This window comes from Polistes dominula, unplaced genomic scaffold, assembly GCF_049000335.1.
Source record: "Polistes dominula isolate Pdom_NZ unplaced genomic scaffold, Pdom_raw_medaka contig_75, whole genome shotgun sequence".
In the NCBI taxonomy this organism is placed as follows: Eukaryota; Metazoa; Arthropoda; class Insecta; order Hymenoptera; family Vespidae; genus Polistes; species Polistes dominula.
The window spans coordinates 1211164-1230951 of record NW_028301003.1 but is presented as its reverse complement, the minus strand read 5'-3'; the positions used below and the strand labels follow the sequence as shown (position 1 = coordinate 1230951).

The 19788-nt window shown below is 28.5% G+C and overlaps 2 protein-coding genes across 2 annotated transcripts; both read right to left on the bottom strand.

Annotated features, from left to right (window-relative positions):
* Nucleotides 1-2802: 2802 nt before the first annotated feature.
* LOC107067367 (acyl-CoA synthetase short-chain family member 3, mitochondrial) lies at nt 2803-13882 on the bottom strand. The gene is made up of 13 exons (XM_015322814.2): nt 13632-13882; nt 8105-8299; nt 6745-6913; nt 6126-6415; nt 5920-6016; nt 5590-5798; nt 5289-5517; nt 5087-5197; nt 4799-4998; nt 4346-4491; nt 4019-4241; nt 3403-3578; nt 2803-3304 (listed from the first exon to the last, which is right to left on the bottom strand). Exons 2-13 carry the CDS (start codon nt 8217-8219, stop codon nt 3209-3211), a joined length of 2061 nt encoding a protein of 686 aa, XP_015178300.1. The 5' UTR covers nt 8220-8299; nt 13632-13882; the 3' UTR covers nt 2803-3208.
* A 2105-nt stretch (nt 13883-15987) lies between these two features.
* On the bottom strand, nt 15988-18484 carry Mp20 (muscle-specific protein 20 transgelin). The gene is made up of 4 exons (XM_015322809.2): nt 18324-18484; nt 16989-17200; nt 16738-16858; nt 15988-16262 (listed from the first exon to the last, which is right to left on the bottom strand). Exons 1-4 carry the CDS (start codon nt 18351-18353, stop codon nt 16071-16073), a joined length of 555 nt encoding a protein of 184 aa, XP_015178295.1. The 5' UTR covers nt 18354-18484; the 3' UTR covers nt 15988-16070.
* Nucleotides 18485-19788: the final 1304 nt, after the last annotated feature.

The following is a 19788-nucleotide window of genomic DNA, read 5'->3' as shown; positions in this document are numbered from 1 at the left end:
AGTAACCTGTTTACTTATCTACCTATATACAGTAACTTTTTTATTTTTATCTCTCCCTAACCTTTTTTTTTGTCCCTTTATAGATTTTGAAAGGACACCAAAGTATGATTTTATATTTTTAACTCGATGATACAAAAATTGAATAAGATATGTGCTCATATTATCATGAAAGTGGTTTTAGTCAAAATTAAAAAAAAAACAAAATGAATTTATTTAAATGAATTTAGATTTTAATTTTAATTCATTTTTTATTTAATTTTTCTTACCACGTGTCTCACTCGTGACGTTCGTTTTTAGCTAATTTTTTGTATCACGTGTCTTCAGACGATGTTGTAGGACCTAGAGATTAATTGTTAACATCTTTTGATACCTAAAATTGAATACAGTAGGACTTGTTTAAAAAGACCTATGTTAAACAATGCACAAAACAGGCTGTTTATGGGTCTTTGAAGAAAAAAACGATTGAACAATCGATTAACTTCTTTTCCTACGTTTTAATTTAATGATTTGAATAAGTATACACTTCCAAGTTGTGATTCTAGTGTTTGGTCAATTTTTCTTACCACGTGTCTCACTCGTGACGTTTATTTTTAGCTAATTTTTTGTATCACGTGTCTTCAGACGATGTTGTAGGACCTAAAGATTGATTGTTAACATCTTTTGATACCTAAAATTGAATACAGTAGGATTTGTTTAAAAAGACCTATGTTAAACATTGGACAAAACAAGCTGTTTGATGATGATATTGACGATGATGATGATGATAATGATGATAATAATCCCTAGTAGCACAAAATATTGAATACATGATCCATACATGATGATCAAAGTTGTTGAATCTCTTTTTAATATTAAATTCACATGTATTCAATATTTTTCAATATTTTGTGCTACTAGGGATGATAATGATAATGATGATGATGATGATGATGTTGGATATTTTTATTGTAGCTATCTTTTTAAATTTCAATAGATTTTAATAAATGAGCCGTTTATTTTAAAAGTTTAGCCATTTTGTTTGAAATTCCATTTATTTTCGAATCGAGATATTCAAGGGTTTGCATTTCAATGCAATTAAAAGTATACGTAGAAGATACTAATGAGTCATACTGCTTAAATGTATCTAAGGGTGTTAAATTTATAGTTCCTATTAAAATAGTGGCAATTGTTAAGTGAATAATATGCGTTTTCTTACCACGAATGCAGTTAGATCACTTTTAAAATAAACAATTTGATTTGTTATAAAATTTCGAATGGGACTTAACTGCATTCAACATAATTTAAGATACTTCAAATTGAAAAAAAAAAAAAAAAACAATACTCAATTTATTGTAAATATCTTTAAAACACTTGACAAACATAATTCATGCGATTGAATACATTTTTCAACTACATAATGTACAAAATTACAAACATAACCTACAAAATGATTTATTACTCATCTACATTTTTGTGTATGTGTAAAAGAGATCTGAAGAAATTTTCATAATTTTAAAATATATTAATAACAAATTGCTTTAGAATGAAATGATCATGTAAAAATGTAACTATTGGGTTGACAAGAGAGTAATTTCGGCTTGCACCAATAGATAGCGTTATGTTTGTTTCGTTTTTCTTTTGTTAATGTTAGAATTCTCTTCTTTTGAGGTTTGATAGTAGACACTTTTAGATTGTTATAGAAACAATCTTAAATAAACGTAAATAAAAGTAAAAATAGAGTTTGATTTCATACTAAAAAACCGAAATTACTTTCTTGCCAATCTAATATTAGTAAACTCGATTTTATTTTAGAAAATGAAGGTAAACCATTTTCAAACTATAAACGACTCTAAATTTTCTTTAACATTGATTTTGTTGTTCAAATCTACGAGAAAAAAATTCAAATAAATTACATTCGTCAATAGATTTAGTTTCAAATTAGATTAGAATGATTTCATTTAGTAAACGAAATACATAACATAACAAACAAACAAACAGCAAGGAAAATAACAATTATATAAGAGAATAAGAGTAAGAATAATCGAGTAACCATCTGTGAATATTTTTCCTCATGTTGAATGTGGAATAACGGAATAACGCGTCTCCTCGTATCCGTTCGTTGTTTTGCCGTTGTCAAGTATAAAAGTATCTCGAAAGGATGCTAAGATGCAACGCACACCTGTCACCCTTGTTACGAACGAGGTAAACGTTGGCAGCGAATTTCACGCTGAGAATCCGATGAAAATGAATTTACGTGTGACACCAACACACGTGTCTGTCTGTGTGTGTGTGTGTATATGCATTTACATATACACAGTTATACGAATAAATGTATTTGACGTATTGTATACGAACAATTCGTAGGAAGATAAGGGGTTGATGATGTTTTTCACATGAATCGTCTTATATTTTAAATGTCAATTAAATTCAACACCTAACAGGATTAATAAACGCCCCCTTTAGAAAGACATTTCTACGTTTTTTCTTTTAACGTGATATAAACAAAACTTGTTCTCTTTTTCATAATAATAATAATAATAATAATAAGAATAATTTATTTAGAATAACTTGTGTGTTAATATTACAATTAAAAGTTTATTTATAAATTACATAGTTGAACAAAATATATTGGTCAACAAATTAATGTCAATCATTGTTTGATTTATTTTGTTTTTACACCTTTAAATTGTTTTTTTTTTATTTTTTTTTTTTTATTTATTTATTTACCAATAAAGAATATATAAAATATAGATCATATATAATATATATTATTTTTCTTTTTTTTTTTACTCATAAGATCATCATCATAATAATTATAATTAGTTTAACAATTAAAACAAAAATTTAATTATATTTACATATGAAAATTCGTTTAATAGTTTATCTCATTATGGAATGTAAAAGAAAACTAACACGAACGTTGTGCGTTCGTCAAAAAAAAATATTTTGATTCTTCGTTGTTGTAATTCATCTGCATAAATTTGACTCGATTTGTGTACCTAACCTACATTTTACTCGAGCAACATTCTTTTTTATTTATATATATATATATTTTTTTAAAAATAATATTCTATTCTACAAATCTTTAGCTTTTACACGTAATACAACAACAACAACAACGAAGAAGAATCAAAACATATTTGACGAACATACTTCATTCGTGTTATTCGATTAGTGTTCGATTCGTGACTTCGTTCATGTTAATCGATCGAGTTAATTTTTCATGACGTCATTCCGGATCTGGCGCTTGATAAGCAAAACCTAATTTTTGTAAGACCGCTTTTATATCGTGAAACACTGATCGATCCTCGATCGTGCTAGGTATCTGAAAACAAAAAACAAAAACAATATAATGTTAGGTTAGACCATTTTTCTTTTCTTTCCCCTTTCTCTTTCTATTTATTTTTAGTATCTTCAAATTACCTTAACTAATTCAGAACGTGCCAATTTGGCAATGGATCTTCGCATAATTTTACCGGAACGTGTTCTAGGTAAATTTTTAACTGCACCAACTAACCTAAATGACGCTATTGGTCCTATCAATTGTCTAATATTAAGTATCAATTCTTCACCTATTAACTCATCTGTTGTTGTTGTATCTGAAAACAAAAAAAAAAACATTACGAATTTTTGTCTTCTGTATCATCTAATGTAAAATAATTTTTGATTTTTTATTTCATTGATTTTTAAAATCATTTGTTCAATTAAATTCACGTGTCACACACGTTATTATACATCAATATCACGAGTCATACACGTTATACATCAATATCATGTGTCACACACGTTATTATACATCAATATCACGAGTCAAACACGTTATATATCAATATCACGAGTCACACACGTTGTACGTTAATATCACGAGACTTATACGTAATAATAATTAGAAAATCAAATGAGACAAATAATTACAAATGAGACGCGTCGAAGTATGAAAAAGGATTTAATGTAACGTCAGTTTTGAGATTAAACAAAAAAAAAAACAAAAAATAAATCAAAATAGATGGACAGATGTAATATGTAATAAGATTGAAACCTTGACGTTTGATGTAAAGACAGAGTGGAACTTCTCCTTTAGTTAGATCTGGAACACCAACTACCGCGGCATCAGCTATGTCAGGATGAGCTAAAATGATGTCTTCAAGTGCTATGGTCGATAAACGATGTCCTGCAACGTTGATTATGTCATCGTCACGAGAAGTTACATAAACGTAACCGTGTTCGTCTATGAAACCAGCATCCATCGTATCGTAATATCCCTATAAATAATAATTGGTATTATAAAGTAAAGAAAAAAAAAACAAATTAAAAAGCAACAACAAAAATAACCACATATATAAAATAATATCAATGATAGACTAACCGGATAAGTTGAGAAGTAAACTTCTTTGAACCTTTCGTCGGCAAGATAGAGGGTGGACAAGCAACCAGGTGGCAAAGGTAACTTGATAACGATCCTACCGAGTTCACCTATTGCCGCTTTGCTACCATCTTTGCGAAATATCTCGACTGTAAAAGAAAATGTCTTAGACACGTCATTCTTGGACATCGGGAACGTTTATAACTCTTCTGGGAAATGTTGGAAACTTTTCAACTTCAACCACAAGGCAATATGGTTATTTGCTTGGTTCTAGTTTTATTCTTTTTCTTTTTTTTTTTCTTTACGTATATGAGCAAAAAAAAAACATTGATAATGTATTATAACATAACCTCTTAACGAACACAAAAATATAATATAACCTTTTAAACGAACACAAAACAACATAACCTCTCGGGAAACGTTGACGATGAATTCGTATTGCTGTTGTTAATTTACCTTTATAACCAGGAACTGGTCTACCCGTGCTAAACTTTGGCAAACAACAATCGACACCGTATCCAAGACATAAAGCAGTTACCGGGTGTCCCGTTTCCGATTGCCACCAATGATTTATTACCGGTACATTGAATATGCTTTCCGCCCACAATTTCGTTTCGTAATCGCAATATTCTCCAGCAACAAATATCGTTTGCAATCTTAAATTGATAAACATTTTATATTGTATATAGATAATAATAAACGAATAATAAATATTGTTTGATTAATTATAAAATCATAACTTACGATTTCATAGAGTATTTTTTACCAAGGGTACAATCAGGATCGGCATGTTTCAAAACACGTAATACCGTTGGCACGCAAAATAATGCATTTACTTTATGCTCGTCTATTATTCTGTAAAAACAAAAAAAAAACACCAAACGTTACTAGTTACAACGGATGAAAATTAATTATCGATTTATTTAATTATTGTTTCCTTGTTTACCTAAAATATTGAGATGAATCTGGCGTTCGATCAGGTTTTCCTTCGTACATAACGCTGGTAGCACCGTAAACCAAAGGACCGTAACAAATATAAGAATGTCCTACAACCCAACCCATATCTGAAGCAGCCCACCAAACTGAATTTTTATTCATACCGTAAATCGTTTTCATTGACCAACAAAGGGTTGCTAAGTGGCCACCTATTGGTCTTAAAATTCCCTTTGGACTGTCTGTATAATAATGAATGATAATTAGTTGATCAATTGATTTTGGAAATTTACTTTACTTAATATCTTGTATACCTGTTGTTCCTGATGTGTATAATATATACAAAGGATCGTTAGCTTCTACTGGAACGCAGGGATGAGGTTTGGCAGTTTTCAATATTTTTTCCCAGTCGTATTGATTAGGACGAAGAGGACAAGTCCAAACGTTACTTCTTTGATAGATAATGCATTCAGGTTCTTTAACCGATATTAATTCCAACGCATCGTTAAGCATCGATGTATACCTGAATTAACATTTATAACGATCAAATCGTCAGACATATACGATACAATACGATTTGCATATCTTTAAAACAATTTTTTCAATTGATTTAACATTAGATAAAAAAAGAAGACAAAATTTACTTAATAATTTTATGAGGTTCAAGACCACAACTGGCAATAACGATGACCTTTGGTTCCGCGTGATCTATCCTATTGGCCAATTCGTTAGCAGCGAATCCTGATTTATAAGAAAAAAAAGAAAAAAAATTAAGGATTTTAGAAAGGACAAAATTGATGAACAATTGAAAGCTTTCACAATTTTTGCTGTTAATATTAATTTGTATTACCTCCGAAAACAACTGAATGGATAGCGCCAAGTCTAGTAACAGCCAAAATGGTAATTATCGTTTCCGGTATAAGAGGCATGTAAATGATAACCTTATCACCTTTACCGACACCCATATCCGCTAAGGCACCGGCCAACAACGATGTTTTTTGCAATAACTCATTATAACTAATTTTTCTAATGGTCGATGATTGGGGACTATCATAAATGATAGCCGTTTTTTCACCGTTACCAGCTTCTACATGACGATCCACGGCATTGTAACAAGCATTCAACTCTCCTCCGACGAACCTGTCAAACGAAACAAAATTCCAAAAAATGGTTTCCTTTTTTGACGCATATATGCACCAAGCGAAAAAAAATCAGGACGCATATATGCGCCCAATGAATAACATGCGGGCGCATATATGCGCCCAGTGAAAAAAAAGAAATACGCATATATGTGATTATCAATATTTTTCTTTTCTTGTCTCGATAAATTTCTTTTATCATATAATTTTATCAATATAGTTAGTAGGAGAAAATGAATCAGTTGTAATCGCAAAGGGGTTAACATTGTATTAATTAGATTCCCGTGATCGGTTTTGAAAGAATGAGAAAATAAATGACACACGACTTACCATTTGGTAAATGGTTCGTTGGAATTATCGAGAACTTTAGTCCATGGTTTAAACCAATCGACCAATTGTCCAACTTCACCCCAAAATTCTTCTGGATCTTCCAACGATCTCTTGTAAGCTTCCTCGTATAAAGGTGATTGCTGTAGTTGACTCGAATTGACGATACAACCTGTGATAGAATTAACAGTAGGAGTGGGTTTTTTTTTCTTTTTTTAATTCTAACTAGTTATAATATTATCATTATCATTGTCAAAGTGATCGTTTTAAATGCACATTTGATTAGAAAAATTAAATTTGTCTTTTTGTCCTTTTTTATTCCTGATCGTATGTCGCCTACACTTTTGAAAGCACCACAACCCATCGACTTTCCGTAATTTGCGTTATGTGACAGTATCTTATAAATATTTAATGGTGTCACGTAAAAGGCGCCAACTTACCGACATTTTTTACCTCTTCTCGTGAATAATACATGTCAAACTCGGTTCTACAGAGAGTTTTCACAGTAATTTTCTACTTCAACCGCGGTGGTGTCACTCTTCACCCCCTTTTCTCTTTTTTTCTTTACGCGTCGCCTACGTGTTTCTTTCCGTGTATCGTGAATTACTCTTTTTTGCCGTATGTTAAGATTCTTTCCTGTTTTCTTTTTTTGCTCAAATAAAACAGTATAACTCTATTGCGTAAATATAACTAAATAATGTGGTAATATAACTAAATTATTGTGTCAGGAAAAAGACGAAATTACTTGCCGAACAATTCAATATTTAGATCTGTCTTCTTTAAATTCTTTTTTTGTTTATAAATATTTTCTTTGTTATTCAAACTCAAACGTTAAAAACGATTAGCACTTATTTTCTTCTTTTTTCTTCTTTTTTTTTGTATTACTAACAATAAAACATCTGAAAACTCGTTTAGTTCTTCTAGTCACTTTTATACATTCTTCCCACCATTATATCACTTGTCATCTATTTACAAAAGTGTTATATGTATATAGTTTACCGATCGTTTTTTTTCTTCTTATTAAACTCACCAACTTGTAAACTCTCTTACTGCGCTTTGACAAAATAAAAATGTAATATTTTAACGTTCTATTTTTATTTCTACTTGTTTTTATCTCCTTTCATCAATCATTACCCCATTGGTGGTAAAGTTTTTAAGACTTTTAAACAATTACGTTAAACAATGTCAATGTTATCGCAGAAAACAATTTTTTCATTATTTACGCATATATTTCTTGTAGCGTGTTTTTCTTTTTTTAATAATTTTTCTTTTCTTTCATATTTTAAAAACGTTAATTATTTAATTAATTAAAATAAAAAGAAGCGCTAATTGTAAAATTTAGTTGTAATCTATTTAAACTCACCATTTTCATCGATTTTCCAGGATACTTGTGATGATCTCGTAATGGCGGACTCGTTGAAAACATAGTTCTCAGCTTTGGAATCCAAAATGTCGGAATTCGTCATCTGCCGTGACATTTTGTTCGATCTGCGAATTTTGTCGTTGACCTCGTTCAACTCAATGGATAATAATTTCCGATTGCAAACAGTTGTTTAGGCTATTTAAAAAAAAAAAAAAAAATAAGTTCTCCTTAAAATTATTGTTAACTACTGCTTATCAAACGTCAATTAACCTAAAAAAAAAAAAATAATATATATATATATATATTTTTATACTCAGCAAAACAAACTAATTATTTTTGTCTTTCTGTTTCTTTTTTTTCGTTCCTTTTTCTTTCTGTTTTTTTTTTTAATAAACAAATTAATTGTCAGATAATTATACAATTGATAAAACCTCTAGATAACCTCTCTATATAATTGTTAATATTATATTAATAAATAAATAATTATAATTTCTTTCTTATCATTAATACGTAAAATTATTTCAATGACATTTTGTACGATAAAGAAACATTCCTGGTGTATAATGAAATTGTACAGGATGAGTCGACTAAACTGTGCAACCTAATAATAGCATTTAGTTACAATGATATTAAAAAAAAAAAAAAATTACTTTCAAGGACAAAGTTGAACTATTGCAATATAGAAATTAAATGGTTTATCAAAATGGTTAAAATACTTCACACATTGCGTACGGCACACTATTCGCGCAACACACTTCCAGAGATCGCACATTTTTGGGTGTAGTTCTATGTTTAATAAACGACGAGATATCTCGTCTTTCGCACTCAATGTGTTAATTTTGTAATCTTTGTATCGTTGATTAGACTTACACGTTTTTCAATCTTTACGTTTCATACATGTATTTTTATTTAATACTACTGTCATATATCTATCATTATAATCAAACAACAATTACTACGATTAATTGCACCAATGGGTTGAACTTTTCAAAAAAAAGCAAGCCAAATATACAAATTCTATGCTTGTTGATTGTCCAAAGAAACAACCACTTTGATAGTATTAAATAATCGTGTTTAATAATGAGATAACTCGAAACACATAAATGAAACAATCAAAACTACAAGAAGAACACATACTAACACACAAATCTTAATTTCATAATGAAATTTGAATCTTCTCGATTTTATCTTATTGAGAAGAAACATTTTTACTAACTGAATATAAAAACGTGTAAGGGAATTCTTCGGCATTTTTGAAATGAAACATTTCTTTAGAATTGGAAACAAATGAAATGCGGTGATGTAGTGGGGGAAAAGAAACGGACGATGTAGTGGGGGGAAAAAAGACAAAGAGACAAACATATAGGATTGTGCTTGCGAGAGAGTGAGACAGAATATAGCTATACAGTTTTTGCAATTTTTGGTCTCTTCTTTGTGCTCTGCTTTGTAATTATCGTTCCTTGTTGTACATCTGTGTATTTGTGTTCAATTGTATACTACGAAGCGTAAACTCATATACAATAATTACAATACTAAATTGTTTCAAATCACCCCCATTCTAAAGAAGTTTTAACTTCAAAAGGAAAAGGATAAATAGTTTATGATTAAATTGTAATAAATTCATTTTTGTTTTAATATTGTAATTTTGTCTCTTTGTTCTTCACGAGGATGTATATAACCTATAAGTTTGTACGCATTAACTTGCACCCCCATATTTTGTAATATTAATATCAGTTGTGCCTCGTCACGCGTTACTGTGGTTCAGTTTGATTAAATAGACAAACAAAAATCTAAGAAATCATAAGTTTCTAACCTCCCTCTTCCAAGACGAACTCGATTTCCGTCCTTCCAACCCTTTATGGAAACCTTAATCTTTTCCTAAACGAAAAAAACGTATAAACGACACTTTCCTGTGGAAGATAACCTGATTTACCCGCTCTCTCATTTAGAAGGTATTTCAAAATAATTGAACTCAATTTCAACACAATGTAACACTAAGCGCTCGTGGCCCTTTTCGGCTTGGGCGAACCAACAACTCGAGAAAATCTGTGTTTATTGGGTTCAGTAAACTTGATAAAACTTTATTAGATAAGATATTGTTTTGAGCCATTCTGAAAAACATCGTGTAACTCTACATCTTATCAAAGAATGAGATCACGAGTATACTCGTGAAACGATATTCGTTAAATCGAACCTAAGTATTGGATTGGCAACTAAGTAATTGCGAATTTTATTTTACATTTTATTGTTTTTCGATAGCATCAAAGATCAGAAATTTTACGAAATTGGCATTTTAACGTTGCCTGACTGACGACTGACTGAGGTCATCAACAAAAATGGACAGGACCTAATTAACTAAACTTATATTTGCAAAAATTTTGCAATTTTCTTTCTTATTTCAAATCCGCAATCACTTAATTGCCAATCTAATAAATATCACTATCATTCGATATACCGCATCGATCTTAATGGAGCTGCAGTGGAACCCTTTGAAAGTAAAGGGTTAAATATTAGAAATATTCAATTAAATCCATTTGATTTTCAAATAAACATTAAATGTTAATATTGAAAAGTCAGACTGACCATTAATACACTAGTAATATGCTCATCGTTAAGTTGTACCGAATTATGTTAACAAAGACAATCACTGGTTCCTTTAGTTGTCCTAATTTACTTATCACACCCACCATTTGTTTGACTACTTCCTGTATTCTTTCTCGAAGCCTTTAGATCATTTTCGATGAATTAAAGACTGAATTTTTCGTAATTTCCAGATTGGGAATGTTCAAGAGACTTTGGAGCATTCATCTTACTCAAAGTGTAAGCTCCAGGTCATTTTGTCTATGACCACTTTCAATTGTCATTGTTTCGCGTTGTGCCGTGTCGCCTCAGCGGCGACAACTGAGTGCAAAAGGGTAAAATATAAGATTGTATTTAAAACAACTAAGTTGATCAATAAAATGACTTATTCTAGCAAAAAAAAAAAATAAAAATATTGTAGTCCTGAATTTTTCATGTAACTTTTGTTTCAGCCACTTTTGTGCTACCATCATATTTTTGAAGCTATTTAGGTGACAATAGTTGCTCAATATGTATGTTGAAGGTATAGAACGTCGAAGATAAATGAGCTGCCTATTTTAAAAGTGGCCTAACTCCATTTATGTTCAAATCGAGGTATTGAAGAATTTGTGTTTCAATACAATGAAAAATATACGTACAAGATACTAACGAGTTAGACTGCTTTAAGTGTAGCTAAAGGCTTTCAATTTATATTTTCTATTAAAATAGTGGCAATTATTAACTACAATTGGAGTTAGGTCATTGTCAAAATTAACAATTTGATTTGTTATAAAATTTCGAATGGATTTAATTCCATTCAACATAATTTAAGATGCTACAAATTGAAAAAAAAAACAAAACAATACTCAATTTATTGTACATATCTTTAAAACACTTGAGAAACATAATTTATGCGATTTTTTAACTACATAACGTACAAAATTACAAACATAACCTACAAAACAATTGATTACTCATCTAAATTTTGTGTGTGTTTGTGTTTGTGTGTGTGATACACAAAATTGTAACAAATTTTCTTAGTTCTTCTTGATCATCTTCATGATTTTAAATATATTTGTAACAAATTGCTTTAGAATGAAAATATTCTGTAAAAATGTAATTATTACTGTAGCTAAGACGATTTTTTTTTTGGAAAATGGAGATGGGTCATTTTCAAAATAAGCTGCCTATTAATATCCGTCTTTGTTTAATTTTATATTAATTTCCTTCCTTTTGTTTTCAATTATTTCGCAGTTGTTTTTACTCGATCATTTTTTTTTGTTTTGTTCTTTTCACGTATAATTTTTGAACAGTTTTGTCATCTTTGTCAAAAAAACATTCTTTTGAGATATCATTCTTCGTAATAATAATAATAATAATAATCTTACGTTAATTTAATTAGAGATTACAAAAAAAAAAATAAAAACCAATGCGTTTAAAACTTAATTTTTACCAAATTAATAAATCAATTTAAAATTCATACAAATTTGTCTGTACCTTTTGATGCTTAATTTTTTTTTTCGTAAAGTAAAATATATATATATATATATATATATATATAAAATACGTTATATAAAAAGTATTTGGTAACTTTTCAATTGAATTTAATTTAATGTATTATATGCGTCAAAAATAACTATTCACGAATTAATAATACGACATTTATTTTTTGTGAATTTTAAATCACCTTAGCTTATTTTAATATTCCTATACGTCCGAAGTGTCGGTCATCGTATTGAATGAAAAAAAATAAAAGAAAAAAAAAAATTAAAAAAGTAAAAAAAATATTAAAAATATCCTAAGAAACGTAAAAAAAAAAAACAAAAAAAACAAAAAAAAATCTCTCTACAAATGTATTTGCATATCTGTTAATGACAAAATTTAGGCAAATTGTATGACGTTGTCTGACGTTGGTTTCAATTTATTTATCGATATGTAATTTAGTCATATTAATTTGTTTCAAGCAAATTTGACTAAACTAATGTTTCTTTTTACGTAAATGGACTTAGGTCAATTTTCAAATTAAAAACAATTGTCAAGAAACAATTTGAAAAATGAAATATCATTTAAAGTATACCTAATATCACTTCAATTTTGTTAACAAATAATGACAAGATATCAAATATATGACGTATTTTTAATCTTAAACGTTAATTACATTTGTCAAAATTGCAAATTGCAATATATCGGTAAGATTGATTAATGCTCTGCATATGGCGGTGTTTTCAAATATTTATGATGCACAGGAGATATTTAAAGTAATAACTACTTGATATATATATATATATTTTTTTTTTCATAACTAATAGACCTGACATTTTGATACAATGACGTGACAAGGGCTATTTTTTCAATTTTTTTACCGATTTTTTTTTTTAAAGACATTTACGTTATTTACAATTTGACATTATTTATTCTTCAACGATGTTTTATATAAAATAGTGTATGGTGCACTTTTAAAAAATCTTGCAAACCCAATTTTTACTTTTTCTCCATTAATGTTTCTTTTCATCTATTTTTTTTGAAGATTTTTTTCTTGAAACGAATTTCTCTCGTTTTCTACATTGTGTTTATTAAATCATAATAATTCTGTGGTTTATACAGGAAATGCTTATATTCCCTTTTTGGTTTTTTTCTCATTTTTTTTTTTTTTATTATTATGAAAATTGAACTCACACTATTTTCATAATCAATAATTACAGCAATTTCTTTTACCGAACAATTTTAAATTTGTACAAAACGTGTGGGCACTTTTTAAATAATTAAATATTAACTAATAATTCACATGAGAAGTTTACAGTAAATTGAACATAAATTACGTGATATCAAATTTTAATAATAAAAAAAAAAAAATTGACTTACACCACTTTCCAAATAATTAAAAAATGAAATATTAAGGGAAACAGTAAATGAGTTATTATTTTTCCCCTAACGAATTTTCGAGAAACACACTTAAGAATTTATTTACCTGTTCGTATAATCACCTCTTCGTGGATAAATTTGTTGAGTGTAAAAAAAAAAAAAAAATAAAGAAAACAAATAATAATAATAATAATTAAGTTTAACAATTTAAAATCCCTTTAACAAGAACACACAGTGAGCACATATTTAGTCGATCGATTGATTGAAAAATATTGAAACGAATGAATCAGAAAATTCAACAACAACAAAAAAAAAGAAAAATTTTCAATATATATATTTCTTTCTAACACTTGCCGATGAAAAGACAAAGCAATACTATACGATTCTATACAGTTGGACTTGATTATTATTTGAAAGATTGTACGTAACAAGTATGTAAAACTAGCGATCACATGATCTACCTTTTTCCTGTTCACATATTGATCTATAGGTCATCGATTTAATTATCAGATTTGTTCACACAATCGTAATGAAACACGATACGAAAGGGCAAAGGTTATTCTTATATACGTTTTATACGAAATGAATATTGTTATATAACAATGTTTAAAATTTGTACGAACAATACAGGTATCTCTGAACAATAATTTAACCAATTAATATAAATTTCACTTGTTGCTTTTTTTTCTTTTTTCTTTTTTGGTTATATTTATAATTTGTATTATTATAAATTTATTTATTTATTTTTAAATAATTTATCGATAACAATGAAATGAGAGAATAATTACAATGTAAAAGGACTGGGGGTGTTTGTGATAAATAGTAATAGAAAAAAAAAAAAAAACAAAGAAATGGTGGGACTATAGAGGGAGTGTGTGTGAGAGGTAAACTTGAGACCCTGTAGGAGGGGGACGCGCCATACACATTGCTAGGCTGAAAATTTGGGGGGACAACTTCCGTTGCATCGCGCAGCCATGTTTATCTTTGGTATGTATAAATAACGGCTGTGGTTAGTTTAAGTTTCGAATACTTATAGTTTTTCAAGTGAAAACTTCTTTAGAATGGGAGTGATCTGAAAAGTAAATAAACGGAAACGGAGCTATGTAACGAAGAAATGAAACGAAGCTATGAAACGAAGCTATGAAACGAAGCTATGAAACGGCTGCTATACTAAATAATGAGAGAAAAAGAGACAAACATATAGGATTGTGTAATATGTTATGTATTATATGCCAATAAACGTAAAATCATTTTTAAATATGGTAACAATATTATAATAATAATATTATAACAAATAAACCCTACAATTATCCTACACCTGATATTCTGCATTCATCTCATTCTATCGAAACTTAGTTTTTTCAAGGTTTCACTTCTAACACGTGTGATTTGTGCACACATGATATTTTATTGTAATATTTATATTTAATTGTTTTTTTTTTTTAGTAGTTTTTTATAAATGTAAGTTTCATTTACTTATTTAATAATTACAAGTATAAATGTACAAACCTAACTTATAACTTATCGTTTGTTTACAGACTCAAATGTTTGAATAATTCGCGCGCAGTCACGTGACTACACAAGTTCCTGTCCCCCAGCAATGTACATGGCGCGTCCCTCCTATAGGGTCCCTAATAGAGATTAGAGACCCTGTAGGAGGGGGACGCGCCACACATATTGTTGGGGTTGCTATTGGCTGAAAATTTTCTGGGACAACTTCCGATGCAACGCGCAGCCATGTTTATCTTTAGTATGTATAAATAACGGCTGTGGTTAGTTATGGAGATATAATATTCAGGAATTCTAGCTGATTTATTAATATTTGGAAATTAAAAACAAATTTGTACGAATGATTAAAATAATTTGTAAATATAATATATATAAATAGTAGATAATTGTATTTATGAAAATTGTATAAATTTCTACAAGTTGTTTTGAAATTTCAAAATACTGTAATGCCCTTTTATCAAATCAAACTTCATTGAATCTTTCTTTTTGAATTTATAATAATTTTTTTTTGTCTAACCTATTCTATTTTAATTATAAATTTGTTAATTATCATTAAATATGGTTCATTTTTGTTTTCTGTATTTGATGCAATTCATTATTTCAAAATTTTGTCAAACCAATTCACCACTCTACCCCCTCCTACACTATTCACTATTACTATATACAACTTTTATACTATTTAAAATGTTTGATTAATTCGCGCGCAATCACGTGACTAGACAAGTTCCTGTCCCCCAAAATTCTTTGGCGCGTTCCTCCGAAAGGAACCCCAAAGGTAAATGTAGGTTACGAGAGCGATTAGAAGTAAGTTTAAAAAGGGATTAAAAAAAATAGAAAAAAAACAAAAAATAAAAAACACTCCAACACAAACGTTTTAATTATATAATTATTGATAAAATTATATCTCAGTTTAAAAAAAAAAAAAAAAAAAATAATAATAATTCATACACAAATATAATTTACATGTATATTTACATAAATATAAAATACAAATGAGAGTGTCTGCTTTTGTGTTTAATTATAATTATTAATATATTTATTTTCCAAGGAGGATTTTACGAGTGGCACCGATACTTTGGCCAGACTGTGTAGCACCTTTGTTTGAACCAGCTTGCAGACCAATCACAGATTCACCGGCACGTAATTGTTCTTCCGTAAATTCACGTTTGCATTCTTCTGATGGTTTAGGTCCTAAATAAGGTCCCTTCCATTCTGGGTGTTTGTAAGTCTATATATATATATATATACAAACATAGAACATTTAAATGAATTTTTATATTGAATAGATGAATAAGATTAATTAGAAGATAAAATAATCAAATATATGAAAAATATATAATAAGATAAAAAATTAAATAAGGTAATAAAAAAATAAAAATATAAAATAATATAATTTCTATTGGATAAAATAAAATAATAAAAAAAATAAAATAATAAAAAATAAAAAAAAAATAAAAAAATAAAAAAATAAGAAAAAAATAAAATAAGAAAAAAAAATATTAAAAAAAAAAAAAAAAATAGAAAAATAGAAAAATAGAAACAATAAAAAAAATTGTTAATCAAAATAATTGGAAAATATATAAAAAGAGAAATAAAAAAAATGATATATATATATATATATAATTTCTATTAGATAAATAAATATAAAATAATTAAAAAAAAAAAAAAAAAAAATTGAAATATAATCTATCAAAATAACATACCGTACGACCAAGGGCAAATAAAGTTGTGATAACTTGAGCTATATCTTTTTTCTCCCATAGATCGACCGTTTGGAAGACATCAACGTCATCCACACCATATTCCTTAAGTGCTTTTTGGAATCTATCGATAAAAAAAAAGCAATTCAATTAAAAAAAAAAAAAAGAAAAAATTCAAAACAAAATTAAAATATAAAATTGAATTGTTTCAATACAAAATTGTTGTGAATCATTTTGACGATCTTATTGCTTACAGATTGATATTTTCCATCATTTTAAATTGTCCGCCAGAAGTGTTGATCTTTTGAATAGATCCAGGTGAAATTTTGTTCATCAAATGACAAAGAACTTGACCGTCCTTTAAAACATCCTCGAATGATTCACCAGGTGGAAATTTTTTTCCAAGAACACTTTCGATCCATTCCTGAGCTTCCCGTTCTTGTTCGGGATTACGTTTGGCTGCGATCTAATTAGAAAAATCATAATCTTTAATAAACTTCATCATTGTTCCCCATTGAAATGCACTTTTCTTTAAGAATGAACATTTCATTTTATTTTCAATTAAATCAAATCAAAAAGGGAAATAATAAAAATATGTTATATCGTTAAAATGTCAAATTACATACAATAATTTGTACAATAATTTATTAAATATTTATTAATATGAACAACAAATATGTTTTTTTTTTTTTGGAAAACAACAGCAACGTTTCTGTATATTTTATTATTAATATAATATTATTTATTTATTTTATTTTTTTTCGATATATTTCAATAATTAATTAAAAGAATAAAAAAAAAAAAAAACTATAACGCAAAGAATCAAACGATTTCAAATATTAATATTATTAATTAATTATTAATATATATACATATATATTAAATAAATTCTAATATTATTATTAATAAAATGAATTTGCAATATAATTATCGACAATTATTAATGCTATAGAAAAATTGATGACACTTTGAATTACACAGAAACTTGATTTTCACATATTTCGTAAACCCTATTTAGGATATCAAAGATTAATGTTCGATGTAAAAATATTCTGAAATTTTTCGAAAATTATAAATAATCAAATGAATTTGTTATTAAATAATTTGAAATAGTAACGATACCGTTTTAATGTCTACATTACCTAGATAAAACGTATAAAACTGTTGTGATTCCAAAAGAAAATCGATTAATCTGTAGATTAGTTAGGTTATGTTCGCGTTAACGATTTTCCAAAAGAGAAAAGAAAATGTAAAAAAAAAAAAAAAAAGGAGAAAAATAAATGTCTGACGTAAAACTCTGACACCACACATCGATCTAAAGATTTTCCCCATTGAATAATTCTATTCCATTTGGCCAAGATTTGATTCGGGGCACGTTCCTTAATGTTTTAAGGATTATCGCGATCTTCATCACTATTGCATCCCGATCGTAGTAGCAATTTCGTGGTTAACTTTTAATACATATTATTTTCTCTTTCTTTCAAGCCCCCTCCCTCCCTTCCCCAGCCTGTCCTGTCCTGTTACTTCTCTTCTATTCGTTTTATTTTCTATTCTCCCACGTAATAAGAAGAATTACAATAAGAAAGTACCTTAGCGCGGACTTGACGTTCTAGGGCCATCCTTTCGTGATATTTCTTTTCAGTAAACTGAACTGTCGTGGTAAATCGACGGTCCTACTTATATAAAACCGGCGGGTGTTGAACACGCAATAGATGATGATGATGATGATGATGCCAGCCCACGCCTTGGAAGAATCTGTCCAACCGTAGTGGGTGGTTGGGTGGGTGGTGGTAGTGGTGGGTTCTCTTTTAATACAAACCCTACCTCTACTACTTTCAACAAAACTGAGAAACGAAGATAATCTGAAAAGTTTAGAAATGTGGGAGATTGAAAGTGGGGGTGGGTCAGGGTGAGAGAGGGTTCAGGGGGGTGTTGAGGTGTGGATGGTTGGAAACTACAAGTTTTAATATCCGTTGCTTTTTATTGATGCCGTACTTTTACGATGATTCCGATTCTCTCTCAATCTCTCGTTTTCCACGATTTTCAAAACTGTCTCTAATATTAGACGCTTATTCATTTGTGGAATGAGTCGATCCATCTTTAAAAAGACTTTCCTCCAAATGATTTTCTTCTGGGCCAAAAGCATGAAAAACGTTCTTCGTACGTAGAAACAACTCACTGAATTTCTGGATTTATTAATAGTAACATTTGTGTGTTAGCACATGCGTCTGGTACAACACAATCTGGATCAACGATGATGACGATGATATTCTTATATATTCTATATGTTTGAAAAGATACCACAGTATGGTTACTTTGCGTAATTTCTAATTTATCATCCATGAATTTTCTATTAACAATGGTTTCATTCTTACTAAAAGAAAACTTGAAAATAATAATAATAATAATAATAATAATTTATCATACATGAGTTTTATTTTAACAATGATTTTATTCTTATTCAAATAAAACAATGATCTTGAAAATGAGGTTAAAATTAAGATTTGATAGTGTTGGTTTAATCTATGGGTTTTATTTTGTGTAGCTATGCTATGTTTAGTTGATGGTCAAACAATTGTGAGAAAATAAACAAGGCACTGGAAAAAAACCATGATCTTGAAAATGAGGTTAGGGTTGAGATTTGTTATATTCATTTTAGTTATAATCTATGGGTTTTATTCATTTAGTTATAATATGTTTATTCAACAATTCTGAAAAAACTAAAAAAAGTATTGGAAAAAAAAAAACAATGAGCTTGAAAATAAGGTTAAGGTTAAGGTTTGATATTATATTAGTGTTGATTATAATCTATGGGTGTTATTCGTTTCGTTATAATATGTTTATTCAATGGTCAAACAATTGTGAGAAAATAAACAAGGCACTGGAAGAAAACCATGATCTTGAAAATGAGGTTAGTGTTAAGGTTTGATATATCAGTGTTGGTTATAATCTATGAGTGTTATTCATTATAATATGATCTTCATTCAAAGGTTGAACAATAATGAGAAAATAAAAATAGATTTCAACATTTCCTTAATGTGTTTTTCTTTATTT